General features: G+C 40.2%; 1 protein-coding gene across 2 annotated transcripts in view; it reads left to right on the plus strand.

The window, feature by feature from the left end:
• The window catches only part of LOC138052797 (transient receptor potential cation channel subfamily A member 1-like), a 39,116-nt gene that overhangs the window by 5,340 nt on the left and 14,018 nt on the right, over nt 1–19,758 (plus strand). For both annotated transcript variants that reach the window (XM_068899377.1, XM_068899378.1), the window contains exons 2-6: nt 1,893–2,244; nt 3,424–3,764; nt 4,837–5,116; nt 6,985–7,315; nt 8,392–8,597. In XM_068899377.1, coding sequence (XP_068755478.1) covers nt 1,893–2,244; nt 3,424–3,764; nt 4,837–5,116; nt 6,985–7,315; nt 8,392–8,597 — 1,510 coding nt within the window. The remainder of the gene's footprint in view (nt 1–1,892; nt 2,245–3,423; nt 3,765–4,836; nt 5,117–6,984; nt 7,316–8,391; nt 8,598–19,758) is intronic.

Genomic DNA, 19,758 nt, shown 5'->3' on the forward strand with positions numbered 1-19,758 from the left:
TCTGCGGCAACATCATGCAGCTGTTCAGTTGGGTTTCAGGCACAAAATTCCATACTTTCGTATGTCATCCATCTGATCTTCCACGATTGGGACTCACGACAAGAAGGACTGATTTACAGTTAATTTCGGACTCGGATCGAAGAAAATCGCAATCATATTAAAGGAACAACCATGTAGCAAATAGACTTGCAAAATCCTATTGCAGGTTTAACAAAACCATCATTACCAGTAACGACTGCATAAATAGCTTGCAGTTGTTCCGCCTTAGGCAAAAAGGAAAAGTGGCATTTCTTAAACGCGAGATCAATTGCCTCTAGAAACTTGGCGTTATAATTTACCTTCACATTGTCCCCATACCGGCGGAGAAAGTGATACAGTTTCAATAATTATTGTTCACGGATAAGGATTGTAAACCGTAGTCCCTGTCAGTTACATATACCTTTCGGTCTGAAAATTTCGTTGACGCTTTGACTCTCAGGTGTGATTGGTATGTAAATTCTCTTCACAATTTCAGTGAAATGTTAGTTCGACAGGTGTTGAGAATGGAGGTAACTATCAGCTCAAGAGGTGCGATGTTGATATGATAACACCACATTCTCATAACTACCCAACAAATAAATCATGGTACTTTTTACGAGAATGAACGTTTCCATCTTGCGAATGAAAGGGTTATTAAAGAACCCACAAATCATTCCCAAAGAGTAGGCCTTATGGTTCCCGATGTCGTGGTCTGTCCTATCGTATCCATAGTAACAACCGCGGCTGCAATTTGTGACTGAATACCAGGCCTCTTGTGAAGCTTGTTTAATCAAATTTTCATAATGTGTTGAATCGTGCCAGCAGTCAACATCGTTCAACATCATTCAAAATAATGAAATCGAACGGATGTTAAAAGCAAATGCTGAAGCCGTTTGGCCGGACCTATACGATAAGCCAGGAAAGTAGAAGCAGGCAAAACTGAAACTAATGATGACTTTGCCGAAGGTGGAACTGAGCTGAAGCACTGCGGCCCAGTGGTTAGGGCGCTTGCATTGAGATCCGGAGTTCACGGGTTGAAGACTCGCTCTGACCACTCATTGAATTTGATCCTTAGCTTGTAGTCCCTCGTTCAACTTCTCGGCTGCACTTGTAAATAACCAACTGATTTGCCTCTTAGTGGCCCTTTGGCATTCTCAACTTTGTTGCTGTTCTGTTCTGTCGTTTCGTAGATTGTGTTTTTGGCCCTAAAATGCACCCCTGGGGAGTTAAAAAATAAGTATGTATAAAATGTACGTTTAGTTCACTCATCGAGTCCTTCACGAGAACACATGAGCCCAACAAATTAACCTGCTCCCAACTGAGTGGCTTCAAAAGGTCAGTTGGTAGATTATTGCATCGGCATCCCAGAGGTCTTTGGTTTCGAATCCCGTTCAAGCCACCTGAACTTTTCTGGAGTCTATTAGAGCTATTTTCAATTGAGTTTCGTAAAACCAAAACCAAAATAATTACTTTAGCCAATCAGAAAGGACGGAGACAATCCGGTAAACCAATCAAAACTCGAAGTAATTACACGTAGCCGACACAAATCGCGGGAAAATGTGCACGCGCGAGCCACGATTGGTTTTGGTTTCACTTCCGATTGGTTGAAAAAGTGGCGTGAGAACTTTGAACCAATCGCTGAGTGAACTAATCACAAACCACAGCAATTTGCTAATTACTTTCGACACTCAATTGAAAACCATTCTAAGCGACAATTGCTTAAATTGCTCAGATAGCATCTTTCTCAACCTCGTTCCCATGGTGTCCATTATCGACAAAGAGACCCTGGGAACGAGGTTGCACCTCTCATTCGTTGTGTATTGTTCTGTACCATTTAGATGTAGATTACTGAAAAGCCAGATCTTGTTTTTAAGTCGGTAGCCCCAAGCCTTCGTCCGGAGGAACGCAGCGAAGCGTCTCGTCCTTGAATAAAATACAACCTTGGCTCGATGATTCAGATTTTCTGGAACTTATCTCCAATCCCGGAAGCGGCAAAGGACAACGAAAATTGACTCAATCACCTGAGGAGATGGATGCGGTCCGTCCATATCATCCTGATCCGCTAATTGGTAGTTTCACAGGAAAGAAGAATTCGACAGATCTGCCAAATCTTCACCGAGCTGTTCGAGCTAATTGTCTCTGGTCAATCGGTAATTTATTGGACAAAGGGGCTGACATCAATGAAAAGGATAGGGATGGATTGACACCTCTGCATGCTGCTACAAGGTATGTAGGCCGGAAGAAATTGAGGAATTGGAGTTGTTGAATAAGCGTGTACTACATGAAGCGTCTTACCTTCATTGAAAAAGAACCGGTCAACAATTGCTTGTGACTGGAACGTTTGTTACTCCAAAATAAGACTCCATTCTAATAATGACTCCATTCTAGTCATAAATATCAGCAATTATTATCACCCAACTAGTGGACTAATGCAAATCCTGCATTTTGATTGGCTACGCTACTAGAGGACTATTAGTAATAGTCCTCGAGTAGTGAAAATCGTGACGCTTTCTTTCATTTTATTCCCAAATAAATATATTTTCAACTTGCATTTCCTAACTTTATTATTGGCTATTCTGTCCGACTAGTTGGGTGATACTAAAACAATTAGACCCTTCGCCCTCAAGGGCCACAGGTCAATAGCCCATTCGGCTTCTCCTCATGGGCTATTGACCCGTAGCCCTTGCGGGCTACAGGTCTAATTGTTAATTATTCACCGAAGTGGAGATGAACAACTGTTTCAGCTTATACCACAAGAGTTGAATAAAAAACTGAACAAAAAACTACTTAATTTTTGTAAAATGTGGTCGGAACTTTCAATTTCGCTCGCCGGCTACTCGGTGGTGAATAGTACTTGGCTAATCACTTCCGAGTTAGCCAATCAGCGCACGCAGAGAGCACTATATATGTACTAATTATTGGTATTCGCTATTTTCACATTCCCCATAATACACTTTGTTCCCCCCCCCCCACATTGTGCATAAACCGTTGTTTTCAAATGCTCTTGATTATGTGTAGTGTCCAAAGAGCATTTGAAAATGTTTATGCAAAATGTGGGCCAAACAAAGTGTATTATGGGAAATGTGAAAATAGCGAATTCTCTGTTTGATAATACGATCAAAGTAGATTTTCGATTTTACGTTATACGTTATAATTCAAGTATTCTTAGGATTTAGATACAGTCCATAGTCTCATGAAAAATTCTTCCTAAAGCTCACCATTTCATGTTCTATCCAAAGTCTTCTCTATTTACTACCGATAATGCGTTTCGCTAAATTAAACTGAATAAGCCCTCCCTCTCAAACGTGCTTGAAATAAATAAGCCGCCCGGGGCTTACGGTAGGTACAGTTCATAACCTAATGAAGAATTCTTCCTCACGCTCACAATTTCATGTTGTAATCAAGGTTTGAAAGAGAGAATATTGTCAAGCTTTTGCTCGAACGAGGGGCTGATCCTACAATACCAAGTAACAATGAATGGATAACCCCATTGCATTCAGCTGCGAGGAGAGGCAACACAGAGATTTGCGGACTTCTGTTACAAGACTCCAGGGTGAAGGCAATCGTAAACATAGAGCAAACAGTAAACCCGTTCATATATGCCTGTTTGAGTGGATCTCGAGAAGTATGCGATCTGTTTTTGAAAAATGGCGCAAGTTTAGAGTCAAGTGTGTATAATTACAGTCCGCTCCATGTTGCTTGCTTTAGCGGCAGTGGAGATGTTTGCGAACTCCTTCTCGAAACCGGTAAATGCTAATGCTAATTTACAACTATTACTCCTTGAGATCTCTAATAGAGCGTTTTCACTCACGTGACCAGCACCCATATTGGATTACTGAAATAAAAGAAAGTATTTGCACAAAAATAGAGTTCAATTCCCAGAGGATTAGTTTGGTACACCATCATGGCCGCCATTTCTTTGTTTTGGAACACCAACATGACCGCCGTGAAGTCATGTGAAAACGCTCTATTAGGATAAATAAATATTCGCTGACGTAATGGTTTACATTTTGTTTCATTGTCATACGAGTTTGCTCGCAGAATTCATCATGCTATTTACAAATTGACTTCAAAAGGTAAAAAGAACTTGGTAAGTTTACAGATGTCCAGTTTCAAGTCGTTTAGCTTTGATAACGAGTCAGTTATTAGTCATCAAAAAGCAGTGAATTCTTGATTGTTAAAGGCGCTAATTATACCATACATTCTTTGTAAAATTTCAGAAATTATCTGGTATACCGTGTTCAAATTTTCAGAGATAGCTCATTATTTAATGCAATTGCAAGTCTGTCAACATTCAATACTTTATTTTCGGTTGACTGATTAGAAAACGATAACCTTGTGCAAATGTGGTAAAAAATGTAAACAAGATTTCCCTATTCATAAAAGCCTGGTTTTTACTAGCGACGCAAGCACAATCGCAACTGAGCATAAGAGCGCTTATTTCACCGTGAAAACGGGGCTGACGCAAGTATACGCACAAGCACAAGCACGAGGATCAAAAATTTTCCTTTCCTTGTGCGTGCGCAGCTATGCTTGCGTTCACTTGCGTCGTGTGAAAACGAAACGCAGCATAAGCACAAGGAACTTTGCTACGTTTGGCCAATTAAAGCACTCGTTCCAGATTCCCTACGTCTGAGCATTTAAACAAAATGGCGGTTACCGTGGTTGATTTTGATGCTTATGTCGATCGACGTTCGTTTTCACTGGCATAAGCTTCTTATGCTTGCGGTTGTTCTTGCGTCGCTAGTGAAAACCAGGCTTTCATCAACTTAAACCCAACTTAAACCCAAATCCTGGTTTTGTCCTAAAATTAAACAGCTTCCAAGCGAATACCGAGATCGAGAATGACAGAATTTATAGATGGGGGAAGCCATGATGGACATACACCTCTTCATTATGCTTGTACTGGAGGCCACGAAAAAGTCGTAGATTTGTTGCTGCGTCATGGAGCGGACCGTCAAGCACTCACCCTTGTGGCATCTGCCTCCCCGCTACATCTTGCAGTTAAGAGTGGCAACTTATCCGTGGTTGAACTGCTGGTACTCGATGGAGCTGAAATTAATAACAGAGATGGAAAACTCAGAACACCGTTGCACAGGTGAAAAAAACTTAGTTAATTGCTGGTGTATACAAGGGTAGATATTGGAAATCTCCGTTAGATTAATTATTTTATTATATAGATATCGATGAAATACCGGGAATTTTCTTGTTCCTAAAATCTGAGGTCTTCGTCGTGCACGGTGAAGATACTCTTCACTTTATCTTTCACATGTGAGGATATTGATGTCGTCATGTTTACGGACATGTCAGGTAATAATATTAATGCAAGCTGTTCAGGCGCGAAGTCGGGCGGCCGTTGGTGTCATTAATTAAAATTTAAGAATTATAACAAAGTTTCCGTTGAAGTGCTTGTTATATTTATTTCAAAAATTTCAGCTGATTACAGTCCCGGACTCAGTCAATCAAAAAAAGAAACTTATTTAATTACTACTGTAAACAAGCCCTGGCAGATATTAGAAATCTCCTTTAGATAATAACCTCTTATTAACCGAGCGCGAGGGCCGTATTGGGGATTATTATATGGCAAAGCCAGTCTTGGGCAAATCCCAGCGCTCTGGTTGGTTCTTTCTCGGTTGGGATTTTGCAGTACGGACCATTTCCGTGGAAATGGTCCAAGCCGTGTGTTTTTGTTTTGGAGCAAAGCCGGCAAATTCATAATTTGCAACCAAAACAGCGACAAAAAAAACTGAGAATATTATCATTCTTCACAGTGAAACTACCAGAAAGATAAGAAGATTGAAGAGCTAAAAGACAAAAAGCTAAAAAGATTGATTGCATCGGAAGAGCATTTTACTACCAGAAACAGAGTGCCTTATGATAAACAACTTACTAACCGAGCTTGCTCAGGCCGTACTGCCACGACCGAGGGCCAATATTCCCAGTACGGCCCTCGCGCTCGGTTAGTAAGTGGTTAATATTGGTCCGAGGTCGTGGCAATACCGACCGACCAGCAAGGTCCGTACAAAAACGACCGAGGGCCATTATTCGCCAGTGCGGTCCCAAGCCAGTAAAGGATAATAAGTTGTTTATTATATGGCATCATTTCTTTGAGCGATCGGACATCGAACAACCTTCTTTTTCCGTCAGCGAACTTTGAACGGCATTTTTTTCCTGTTAAACTAGATTCTGCCTGCTATAATTGTACATTTGTAATGAAAAAATTAAATTCTGCTTTTTAAGAGCTGTTTGTGTTTCATTCGACTTGAATTTCCTGGAAGAGAAAAAAAAATACGGAAACGCACCGTTTCCATGGTAATGGTCCGTACTGTAAAATCTCGACCGAAAATTAGCCAATCAGAGTGCCCCATTTTGGCTGAGAATTGCTTGCCATATAATAAATTATTTTATTATATAGATATCGACGAAATAAAGAGAGTTTCCTTGATCCTAAAATTTGAAATCCTCGTCTCGCAAGGTGAAGATACTATTTTTCACATACCAGGATTGATGTCGTCATGATTACAGACATGTCAGCTAATAAAATTAGTTCATCCCGTTCACGCGCGAAATCGTGCAACCGTTGGTGTCATTAATTAAAATTTTAGAATTATAAAGTTTTGTTATAGTGCTTGTTATATTAATTTCAAAAATTTCGATCACAGTCCCGGCTTTCAGTCAAGGTAATCACTTTTTTTTCTGTTCTTTTCTAACCTATGATCTAATAGAGAACAGGCGCATAGGTGACGTCATCATAAGAAAACTTTTAAATCTTTGTTATATCGAGGATTTTGCCTCGTGCGCCTCTTTTTTGTTCTTATCGAGTCTTACCACATTTTGACGTCATCTGGGATCTATCTAACATATCGAACGTGGTTCAGCGTTGTCTGCACTCTTGCAGACAACGATATTCGTCATCACATGGGTCAAAATGTTGTTAATATTACTCTCTATTCTATTTGTTCCTAGTGCCGCAACATTTAATAACTGCCGCGTTGTAGAGCTTCTTCTCGATTCTGGAGCGGATCTGGAAGCTATAGACATCAATGGGATGACACCATATCTAGTGTCGGTGACTCATGGATCCTTGGATGCCGTAAGACTGTTGTTGGAACGAGGAGTAAACATAACAGCAGCTGATGCTGCAATGAACAGCGCCCTTCATTTGGCTATCCAGTATAGAAAGCCTGAGATGGTTAAAATGTTGCTACAAATGGACAAAGATCATGTTCTAATAGAAATGAAAGACAATTATCTCAGAAACGCTTTTCACTTAGCAGCAGGATTAGAGACTTCTGAGGTATATGATACAGAAGTCATTGTTCGTGTCTTAACGTAGGCTCAGTGCAACACAATCGCATTTTTGCACTAAGTTTTTTTTTTTCAAATATATACCATCGATTCCTTTCTTTGTTTAAGTATATTAATTTAAAGCCTGATAAACCTCTTACTCCTAGAAATTGACTGATTTGGGTATAAATACACAAATTTTCGGGCTTCTTAATTCGAGCCAGTTCCTTCCACAGTCCATGGGCGTTGATGGGTTGATTAATTAACTGGATGAAACTTTAAAAACGGTGTTAAATTTATTTTCCCCTATTTCCATCCCTCTTTCGCAAGGTCAAGTGGTTTGTTCTTAAATTCAACAGTCCTTTGCTTTATAAATTGGCTAAGAGGTTTCCCCTTTTGGGCGTTTCATTTATCTGTACTGTTTCTCTCTAAAGAGCGACCTCATAAGCTAAACGTGCATTTTAAAGGGTTAACCAGTGTTATTTTTGGTGCACCAGTTTTACACAATCTAAATGGGTAATACCCATATAATCTAATATTAGATCAGTGGGTGCAAGCCATCTCAGATGATCATCCGAGTCATCCAACCATGCATGCACCGTATTTAGGTCTAAGCACCCATTTTGAATAGTGCTGATAAACTGTGTTTAAGTCTAAACACCCATTCTAAGTAAGTACCCACCTTAAATCGATTGCCTTTCAATATTGGTAATGGGTCTCTATTCAAATATAAAAATTCGCCTTCATTCAGCAGCGTGCTTCGATGGTGTGGTGGTTATCGATGATTCCTTGCGCGTGGCTAACGGACTAGGTTCAACCTTTTTGTCATCCATGTCCGTCGATCATCTTAAAAAATTTCCTTTTTTTCCCTTTTTGTTTCCTTTTTTTTCCTGACAAGAAAATTTCCAAGTATAGGGTAAACTTTATGTAATTGAAGTGAAAGAGGAAACGCATATTTAATGAGTTGCTTGGATGACTCGGATGATCATATGAGATGGCTTGCACCCACTGATCTAAATTTAGATTATATGGGTATTACCCAGTTAGATTGTGTAACACGGGTGAATGTTATTTTTTGCATTTCAGATATTAGAAATCCTTCTGGGAAGTGTAAACGTGTGTATAATGGATCGAGATATAAAGGACATGATTCCACTTCACATTGCAGCCGAGGCAGGTTCTCTAGATTGCGTGTTAGCCCTTTCAAAACTACCAGAATTTGCTACCCATGTAGATGAAAGAGACGAAAGCGCAATGTCACCTCTTCACTTGGCTGCCAGCAATGGCCACACGTAAGTAACTTTAGATTTCATGGGTACTAGCTTCAGAGAGGATTGGTAGGGGTAGTGGGTGGATGATGACGTTCTGTTTGAAGACGTAACCATGCCGTTTTTAAAAAGAATATTCCACACTTGTTCTGCTGGAACTTAGTGCATGCTATGAAATAAAGAAGCCCATAAGTAACCGTTCTGATAAACATAAGTAAGAATCAACGACGGCTACATAAAGTATGATCAACAAAAACCTTCAATTTAACATCGAACTTTTTGCCTTCACAAGTACTTTGCAATCACTCTATCTTGTTGACGTTATGCAGTGGTCTAAGTATCTTGTAACCTGGTTGGTTTGAGCGGTTTTCTTGAAGTAAAAATATAGTACGAACGATTTACCGTTGCTCTAGCCTGCAAGCAGGCTCTTCCGTTATATTTCGACCGCGCGCCATTTTCCTAGCCTCAGTTCTTTATTCGCCGAAGACGAGGTTAATGTCGGTGTCACTGAGCCTGAGGTGAATGATTGTTTTAGGATAATGACACAGGTGATGATTTTATCACCATCCCTGGTGACATAGGGAACATCGAGAGCTGTGTGAATAAAATTAATAACTGGATGCTATTTAATCACCAACAAACACCTTCCTAGCCTCAGTTCTTTAAGAAATCTCTGTCGCTGATGAAACTATTCACTCCTTGCAGAAAGCGAGAAATTATTGGTAATATATTTGATTGACATTTTTGTTTCAATGAACATGTTGCAAGTATTTGCAAATCATCGTTTTCACTACAAATTGTCCATATTTGGGGTCGTGGCCCATATATTTACTAATAGACGATTTCATATTATTCAGAATTAAAAATAATTTTAATTACCTCTGTACATTTCATTTCGCTCTACAAGACAATCATAGGCACTTGCAAAGTAAAACCGCAACGAAAGTGAACTACGATTGACATTTAAAACGAGCTGTCCTCTCACAGTCAGTTTCTAAAACATTTGTTTTGGACAAAACATCAAGTTTCAAAAGAACAAATTGTTTATTTCTCTACAAACTGATCTGTCACTGTAATCTCAACTGTAATCTGCTACGTAGACAATAGTTGCCGGTTTTTTCTACTTATAACCGAGGAAACTATAGGGGAAGTGAACCTCACCTTTTAACCGTAACTTTCATGTTCGTTATTTTTTTGGGCGAGATCTGGAAAAGGTTTTGAAAGGTCCTTTCACAGCAAAATTGGAAAACAGGTAACTGTCAACTTTTTTCCTCCAGCTTCTCAGCATTCCTGAATCTCGCCGCTCCTGCGGTCTAGATTTCGCCTTCCGGACCCCGAGTACGGACCGTTCCGAAATTTCCAACTTTCCCAACGTTTCAAGCTTTTTGTTGCACCGTAAAACAAAGTAAAATATAGACATTTAACGCAGAGTCAAACAAGTAAGGATTCCGATAGCTCAATTTTGGACCAAAATGTCAAACGCGCGCGTACGCCACATTTGCATTGGCTCTTTGCTGGGCTATAACTTGAAGAAGACCAGACGTGAAAAGAGGATATCGAAATTAAAATGGCAAAATGGGCAACTTTGAGTCCCCTGGTATTAAAGAGTGAGTTTATACTACAATTTGAATTTTCGGAGAATCTAGGGGATTTCTATGGAAAATGTTGCTGGAGAGCAAGGTCTTTCTCTTCAACAACTTTTTTCAATACAAATCTTCTCATTTTTTTTAAAATTCAAACCGTCATAAAAGTCATTCTTTAATGCCAGGGGCCTCAAACTTGGCCATTTTGATATTTTTGACATGCTTTTTCCATTTCCGGCATTCTTTAATTTATAGCCCACAATTTTATGAAAAGTAGGTCACGTGATGGTCTAGCTGTAAAGGGCCTGTTAAAATTTAAACACAAAAGTTGCTTTGAAAATAATACTGCAGAGAAAAAAAATAGACTCGTTATTTGCAGGCTTTGGTCGTTCCGTATCGATTACGGGGCCTAGGACCGTACTGAAGACCTCGGGCACCTAAGCCTCAAAATATTTCCTTACAATGCTAGGCCAAAGTTGAGATGCAAGGTATCTTTATGTGCCACTTGCACTTTCTTAACAGAAATGGACACTGCTTTGATTCAAATCCTTTCTCTTCATAAGAGATCGTTGGTTAGCATCATGGATCATGGTTAGCATTTACATTTCAAGGAAAAATATTCCTTGTCATACTATCGTTGGTTTGTGCCCTCCCATAAGCACAAGCGGCGGGCTCTAGTTTTGCGGGACCTTCCCTACCCTACCCCTCTATTTCTTTTTGGGGGGAGGGGGGTTTATTTTTATAGTCAACTTTAACTCGAAGTCCAACTCGAAGTCCAACTCGAACTCCAACAATCTTCTTCAATCTTTATTGGCTTCCGATAAATTATCACGTTATTCTTAAGATTTTACTCATTACCTACATTGCGCTCAATAATTTAGCCCTGTCGTAAATACGCGCTCTTCTTACGTCATACTGTGGTCAACTGTACCCGACTTTTAATTTAAGAACATACAGCGTAAGATCCTTGTTCGTGGCAGCCTCGACACTATGGAATCCTCTTCCTTATGATATTAGAAATACAAAAATTTGGTTTATCAACGGAGTTGATAATGTAAATTGACCACCGTACAGAGATTCTAAAAGCTGACGTTTCGAGCGTTAGCCCTTCGTCAGAGCGAATCGAGGGATTATGGGTTACGTGTAGTTCTTATAGTAGAGTAGGGGCTACGCTATTGGTGGTAACATGGCAACGTGAAAAGTAGGAATATATTAGTTAAACGAAAAGCGTTCGTTAATACCGTGAGGATTAAGGGTGCCGATTTGAAAGATGAATTTTTGTTCCAGATTCTTGCGGCTTTCCGTCGTGCCTAGATGTAGGGAAAGGCCGCAGATAGCCATGTGTTTTTTGGAGTGGTTAGGCAGATTAAAATGGCGAGCGACTGGCTTAGATGCATCCTTGTCATTCTTCTCAACATCGCGAAGGTGTTCGCGGAATCGGTCACCTAGTCGTCTACCTGTCTCACCAATGTATAATTTATTGCATAACGTACAGGTTATGCAATAAATGACATTTACGGAGGTACATGTGAAACGATCGGTGATCTTAACAGATCGCTTAGGTCCCGATATCTTGCTAGTGTTAACAATGAAAAGACAAGTTTTGCAACGTGAGCGCGCGCATTTGAAAGTGCCGGGTTGCTCGTTGGTTTTGAGCGCGCTTCTAACTAAAAAGTTGCCTACGTTTTTGTCGCGTTTGAATGAAATAAGTGGAGGTTGCGAAAAGATTCTACCAGTCTCGGGATCATTTTGGAGTAATTTAAAATTACTAAGAATGATGCTTTTGACTGCGTGATTATGAGGATGGAAAGTGAGGGTGAATGGAATTCTGTCATTCTTATCTTTCTGTGACGTTTGTAGTGACGACTGTCGATCAAATTGTTGGGCGCGATGATGGCCCGCTTTGACCACAGAGACAGGATAGCCACGTTTTTCGAAGAACTGGCACATCTCCTCTGATTTGCTGGAAAAATCGGAGTCATCACTACATAGACGTCGAAGTCTAAGAAATTGAGAATAAGGAATGGAGTTCTTGACATGTGATGGATGTGACGATGAATACAACAAATAACTGTGTGAATCAGTAGGTTTGTAGTGCACACTAGTACATAGCACGTTGCCTCTAATAGAAACTTTGATATCTAGGAAAGCCAATGAAGTTTCCGAAATTTCCCAGGTATATTTAAGAGCCGGATGAAAAGAGTTGACGGAGGTTATAAATTGATCGAGTTCTTCTCTGCTGGATGAAATAGCGCCGATGCAGTCGTCGATGTAGCGGCCGTAGAGTTCAGGTTTGGGGCCGTTGTACTGATTAAAAAATTGGTGTTCAACATATCCTACAAAAAGATTGGCATAGCTAGGTCCCATTCTTGTGCCCATCGCTACACCATTAATTTGTTTGTAATAGTTGCCGGCGAATGAAAAACAGTTAAGCGTTAAAACTAGTTCGGCAAGGCGGAGGAGCGTTTCCGAGGTAGGTTCTTTGACAGTGCGTTGATCGAAAAAGTGTTTAAGTGCTTGAAGACCTTCGCTGTTAGGAATGACTGTGTATAGAGATGTAATGTCCATGGTGAAAATAAGTTTGTCTTGGCCGGAAAAATTGAAATCGCGGAAAATTTGTAGTGCGTGTGTACTGTCTTTAATGTATGATGGCAAAGATTTGACGATAGGCGTCATAATCCTGTCTAAGTAGCTAGAAATGAGTTCGGTGGGGCAACTACAGGCAGAAACGATAGGTCGACCTGGGTTGTTGGGTTTGTGAATTTTAGGCAAGAAGTAAATGCACGAAGTTCTAGGGGTGTTGATGATGAGATTAGTGGCAGTGTCCGGTAATTCTTGATTAACTATAAGATTTTGAATGGTGTCTTTGACAAGTTTTTGATTGTTGGAAGTGAGATCTTTAGGGATTTTGGCATAAAACGAGGTATCCGAAAGTTGCCGCAAAGCTTCTTTTTGGTAAAGGTCGGACCGCCAAACAACTACCGCGCCGCCTTTGTCGGCCGATTTGACAACTATGTCGTTGCGTTTACTAAGATTTTTAAGCGCCGCCCACTCTTCCGAGGAAAGGTTGGAAAATTTAGTGTTGCGATTGAATTTAAGTTTGTGAATGTCGTGACGGCATTTTTTGGTGAAAAAATCTAAAGAGGCAAATTGTCCCTCTGGGGGAGTCCATTTGGATTTGCGAACTAGAAGTGTTTCAAAAATATCTTTATTAGAAGTGTCCGAATCATCCTCTTTGTCGTGAAAAAAGGCTTTTAACTGAACGCGGCGAAGGAATTTTTCAACATCTTGCTTAATAGAAAATTCGTTGGTGCGTTTGGTAATAGGGACAAAATTTAGGCCCTTACTGAGAACAGATTTCTCTGAGTCAGTAAGCGGAAGATTTTCTGGAATTGTAATAACGGTATTATGGCTATGCAATTTAGTGTCGTCGGTAATTTGCGGACCTATTAATTGTTGAAGTTTAAGAGTCTTGGTTTGGTGTAAATGGTCGAACAGTCCAGAATTAAGTTGTCGGATTTTAGCGCGAATCGATTGTACTAAAATTGCTGGACAGATTTTGGAAAGTTCGGAGCGGCAATGAAGAATTTGTTTGTCAAGTGCGATTCGTTTTTGGCACATAGCTCTAATTGTGATCCTCATAATATTACGTGAAAAAGAATTTTGCGCACATCGAATTTGGTGAAGATACTGATTTGAGTGAGAGAATGTAGACGCATGAAAGTTCGAGCGAAAACCTTTAGGAATGACTTTAGAATTGAGGCAACGGCCGATGAAGTTGATGTGACTACAAAACCTAGTTTTGGCAAAAATGAGAGTGGCTAAACGGAAAGCTAAGTTACTGCTAAGTGTGGGAAAAGGAAAAAGATAACTTACGATTTCCTGGCGTAGCTCCTTGGTGAGTTTCTTCAAGCTTGGCATCGTCGTCTTGGGTCTCCTGTTAGAAATCTGTGGATTAAAAAATACTAGAACACAAGGTTAGTGGTCGCAGCGGTTGAATACAACCGCAAGGTTAGTGGTCGCAGCGGTTGAATACAAATTTGTATTCAACCGCTGCGACCACTAACCTTGTGTTCTAGTATTTTTTAATCCACAGATTTCTAACAGGAGACCCAAGACGACGATGCCAAGCTTGAAGAAACTCACCAAGGAGCTACGCCAGGAAATCGTAAGTTATCTTTTTCCTTTTCCCACACTTAGCAGTAACTTAGCTTTCCGTTTAGCCACTCTCATTTTTGCCAAAACTAGGTTTTGTAGTCACATCAACTTCATCGGCCGTTGCCTCAATTCTAAAGTCATTCCTAAAGGTTTTCGCTCGAACTTTCATGCGTCTACATTCTCTCACTCAAATCAGTATCTTCACCAAATTCGATGTGCGCAAAATTCTTTTTCACGTAATATTATGAGGATCACAATTAGAGCTATGTGCCAAAAACGAATCGCACTTGACAAACAAATTCTTCATTGCCGCTCCGAACTTTCCAAAATCTGTCCAGCAATTTTAGTACAATCGATTCGCGCTAAAATCCGACAACTTAATTCTGGACTGTTCGACCATTTACACCAAACCAAGACTCTTAAACTTCAACAATTAATAGGTCCGCAAATTACCGACGACACTAAATTGCATAGCCATAATACCGTTATTACAATTCCAGAAAATCTTCCGCTTACTGACTCAGAGAAATCTGTTCTCAGTAAGGGCCTAAATTTTGTCCCTATTACCAAACGCACCAACGAATTTTCTATTAAGCAAGATGTTGAAAAATTCCTTCGCCGCGTTCAGTTAAAAGCCTTTTTTCACGACAAAGAGGATGATTCGGACACTTCTAATAAAGATATTTTTGAAACACTTCTAGTTCGCAAATCCAAATGGACTCCCCCAGAGGGACAATTTGCCTCTTTAGATTTTTTCACCAAAAAATGCCGTCACGACATTCACAAACTTAAATTCAATCGCAACACTAAATTTTCCAACCTTTCCTCGGAAGAGTGGGCGGCGCTTAAAAATCTTAGTAAACGCAACGACATAGTTGTCAAATCGGCCGACAAAGGCGGCGCGGTAGTTGTTTGGCGGTCCGACCTTTACCAAAAAGAAGCTTTGCGGCAACTTTCGGATACCTCGTTTTATGCCAAAATCCCTAAAGATCTCACTTCCAACAATCAAAAACTTGTCAAAGACACCATTCAAAATCTTATAGTTAATCAAGAATTACCGGACACTGCCACTAGTCTCATCATCAACACCCCTAGAACTTCGTGCATTTACTTCTTGCCTAAAATTCACAAACCCAACAACCCAGGTCGACCTATCGTTTCTGCCTGTAGTTGCCCCACCGAACTCATTTCTAGCTACTTAGACAGGATTATGACGCCTATCGTCAAATCTTTGCCATCATACATTAAAGACAGTACACACGCACTACAAATTTTCCGCGATTTCAATTTTTCCGGCCAAGACAAACTTATTTTCACCATGGACATTACATCTCTATACACAGTCATTCCTAACAGCGAAGGTCTTCAAGCACTTAAACACTTTTTCGATCAACGCACTGTCAAAGAACCTACCTCGGAAACGCTCCTCCGCCTTGCCGAACTAGTTTTAACGCTTAACTGTTTTTCATTCGCCGGCAACTATTACAAACAAATTAATGGTGTAGCGATGGGCACAAGAATGGGACCTAGCTATGCCAATCTTTTTGTAGGATATGTTGAACACCAATTTTTTAATCAGTACAACGGCCCCAAACCTGAACTCTACGGCCGCTACATCGGCGACTGCATCGGCGCTATTTCATCCAGCAGAGAAGAACTCGATCAATTTATAACCTCCGTCAACTCTTTTCATCCGGCTCTTAAATATACCTGGGAAATTTCGGAAACTTCATTGGCTTTCCTAGATATCAAAGTTTCTATTAGAGGCAACGTGCTATGTACTAGTGTGCACTACAAACCTACTGATTCACACAGTTATTTGTTGTATTCATCGTCACATCCATCACATGTCAAGAACTCCATTCCTTATTCTCAATTTCTTAGACTTCGACGTCTATGTAGTGATGACTCCGATTTTTCCAGCAAATCAGAGGAGATGTGCCAGTTCTTCGAAAAACGTGGCTATCCTGTCTCTGTGGTCAAAGCGGGCCATCATCGCGCCCAACAATTTGATCGACAGTCGTCACTACAAACGTCACAGAAAGATAAGAATGACAGAATTCCATTCACCCTCACTTTCCATCCTCATAATCACGCAGTCAAAAGCATCATTCTTAGTAATTTTAAATTACTCCAAAATGATCCCGAGACTGGTAGAATCTTTTCGCAACCTCCACTTATTTTATTCAAACGCGACAAAAACGTAGGCAACTTTTTAGTTAGAAGCGCGCTCAAAACCAACGAGCAACCCGGCACTTTCAAATGCGCGCGCTCACGTTGCAAAACTTGTCTTTTCATTGTTAACACTAGCAAGATATCGGGACCTAAGCGATCTGTTAAGATCACCGATCGTTTCACATGTACCTCCGTAAATGTCATTTATTGCATAACCTGTACGTTATGCAATAAATTATACATTGGTGAGACAGGTAGACGACTAGGTGACCGATTCCGCGAACACCTTCGCGATGTTGAGAAGAATGACAAGGATGCATCTAAGCCAGTCGCTCGCCATTTTAATCTGCCTAACCACTCCAAAAAACACATGGCTATCTGCGGCCTTTCCCTACATCTAGGCACGACGGAAAGCCGCAAGAATCTGGAACAAAAATTCATCTTTCAAATCGGCACCCTTAATCCTCACGGTATTAACGAACGCTTTTCGTTTAACTAATATATTCCTACTTTTCACGTTGCCATGTTACCACCAATAGCGTAGCCCCTACTCTACTATAAAAACTACACGTAACCCATAATCCCTCGATTCGCTCTGACGAAGGGCTAACGCTCGAAACGTCAGCTTTTAGAATCTCTGTACGGTGGTCAATTTACATTATCAACTCCGTTGATAAACCAAATTTTTGTATACTACTTCCCCACCGACGCAGCACCACAGTTTCTTTAGAAACTACCCCTTCATATTAGAAATAGTTCGTCAGTGCCCGTTTTAAAAAATAAGCTTAAAACGTTTCTTTTTAAAAAGGCCTTTCTATAATTATTTTGTTTTAGATGTTACCTTTTTAAATGTTTTCTAACATTGTGAAGCGCCTTTGAATATTAGGATACGTACTGGCGCTATATAAGAATTTCATTATTATCATTATGCTATCTCCTTTAAAGTGCCCATAACCCCAAAATGTTTTTTTCGCTAAAATGAATCTAGTTCGAAACGCATTGCGGCCATTTTTTCCTTTTGTAACAAATCCTGCCATTTTATAGGCTTCGAAAGTTGCACAAATCCAAGCATCTTTTGTTGACGACCGAGTCAGAAGGGGAGTGGGTCTATTCCTGTTTTGACGTCACAATTTACTTTGCATGCATTTTTACAAAGAGTTAATGCAACGTAAATCAGTGCGACAGGTAGAGGTATCCAGCATCCATAGAACTGGGCTGGACAGTCGTCGTGGTGTAGATTATGTGCCATGACTTCCAAAACATACACGACATACTCGAAGGATTCATAAAAATACTCATACGCTTCAGACCTCTCTTTCCATTTGGTCGTACAAAGAGTTATAAGAGGCTTTTTCCGAAAACATAACAGTGAAAACAACAAATACTTTATTACTGGGTTGCCGTATGGCAATCCCAGTCGGAAAAAGGGTGGCATTTGTTGGGTGTTTTTCTTTTTTTTTTTCTTTTTTTCCGTGTCGGTAAAAGTCTTGCCTGTCACTCCCCTGCTAAGTGGTGTCTTTGTGCATAGAGCCTTCTGCTCGTATTTTCTTAGGATAGAGAGGGTAGTGGAAATGCGTAGACTTCTCTGGTGGACACAGTAGAATGATAAACTTAACCTGCAATGGCGTCGAAAGTCATGTAACGCGAATGGCGTTTTAGTGGATTTTTAAACAAAATATACCCTTATGAAGCTCAATAATGGCAAGTCAATTGGATACTGAACAAGACAGGCGGTGGAATCTTAAAAGTGACGAGTAATGGACTTCGACGACAATCTATCGCCCATCAAGCCGAAATCAAAGTGAGCTGTATTTCTAATATATTTTATCAAGTGTGCTGTTATGTAGAACACTAAAACCAAAGGGAAAATTCTCTGGTAACTTATGGGTTCAACAAAGACAGAGAACGAGTCAAACACCTTAAGTGGATCTGTGATCAACGCTGCACAGTCTTCAGGTAAAAAAAAAATTGGAAATATGACAGCCAAGAATTATTTGAAAGAAAGCTTGTTTGAAAGAAAGCTTGTCGTGTATTTTGTGCCTCATTATTCAAGGAAAAGGTTCTTGATGTAAACGGTTTGATCCTGAAATTTAGTTTGTTGCAATATTGCGCATATTTGACTCGATTGAGTTTCTTCTCTTCCCGCACGTCATGAAATATAAGGGGTTTTTTCCTTTAATAGCAAATATGTTGTTTGTTTCAAAAAATTATTCACTGGAAAAGGTGGCCTTTATGAATTTATCATGTTTTATGATATGCTAGCTTAGCTGGATAATTTTTATGGCAATAGTAAAGCATTTTCTAGTCAAAATGAGGTTAGCGTCTTTCTAGTGTGTTAAGTTAATTAAATCGTGAGTTTGTATTTGCCGTCTGCCGCCTAACCTTGATTTCCAGTCTCAAAATTACCTCCAGAACCTACCTTTTTGCGTAGAATAAGCTTTTATAATGATGTTCTTGTTTTGCATAAAGCAAGCTAACAAAATCTGTACCTTGCTGAGTTCGCATTTGTTAACGTTAATAGTATTTTCGGTCCGATGCTTCTGTTTTATGAGGGGTATATTGTTTTGGTCTCCCATGCAAATACTAACCCCGTTGGACAGGGGTTAACTTCAGTGAACTTTGGTATTACAAAGCTGTCAGATGCTCAGAGGGCACGCTTAAACTTGTGGTGAAAAGAAGTTGTGAGGAAACTTGAAAATTATCAACATGCCAGCCCAGAAGCCAATGTTTCTCGCTTCTCTTACATTTGTTATTCTTCAGAGAATGGAATGCTGTAGTTCAATACCACACAATTCAGTGCCTACTGATTTTCTGTAACACGTACCACAGGCAACCCAGTGTATGCTTCACGGGAGCATCGCGTTTTGAATAGGCTAGCGCAAGCACAATCCTGACAACCCAAGAGTCGGCGCTCGGTTAGGTCGGCAACAGCAAAAAAAATATATATATGTATATTGGGCCTCAAGGGGGTTCGTTCGAACCCCTCAAACCCCCCCTCCCCCTCCCCCCCCCCCCTCCTACGGGCCTGGGATGTCATCACTGAAACCTTTTATAATGGTCAAAAGGTTAATTTGTTCCTGGTCATTGTTTCCAAATGTTTTCAGGTCATCCATGTAGAATAGGTGATTGATATAGTACATGTACTTGTAGTATAACAATAACTAGTGTTGTTGAGAAGTAAAGATAGCCTTTGTGGAGCAAGAGCCATGAGGAACAGGAGAGGAGAGAGAGAGAGTCGCCTTGAACTATGCCGCTATTGATGTTGATTT

The sequence above is a fragment of the Montipora capricornis genome, chromosome 6 (genome assembly GCF_036669925.1).
Source record: "Montipora capricornis isolate CH-2021 chromosome 6, ASM3666992v2, whole genome shotgun sequence".
Taxonomy (NCBI): Eukaryota; Metazoa; Cnidaria; class Anthozoa; order Scleractinia; family Acroporidae; genus Montipora; species Montipora capricornis.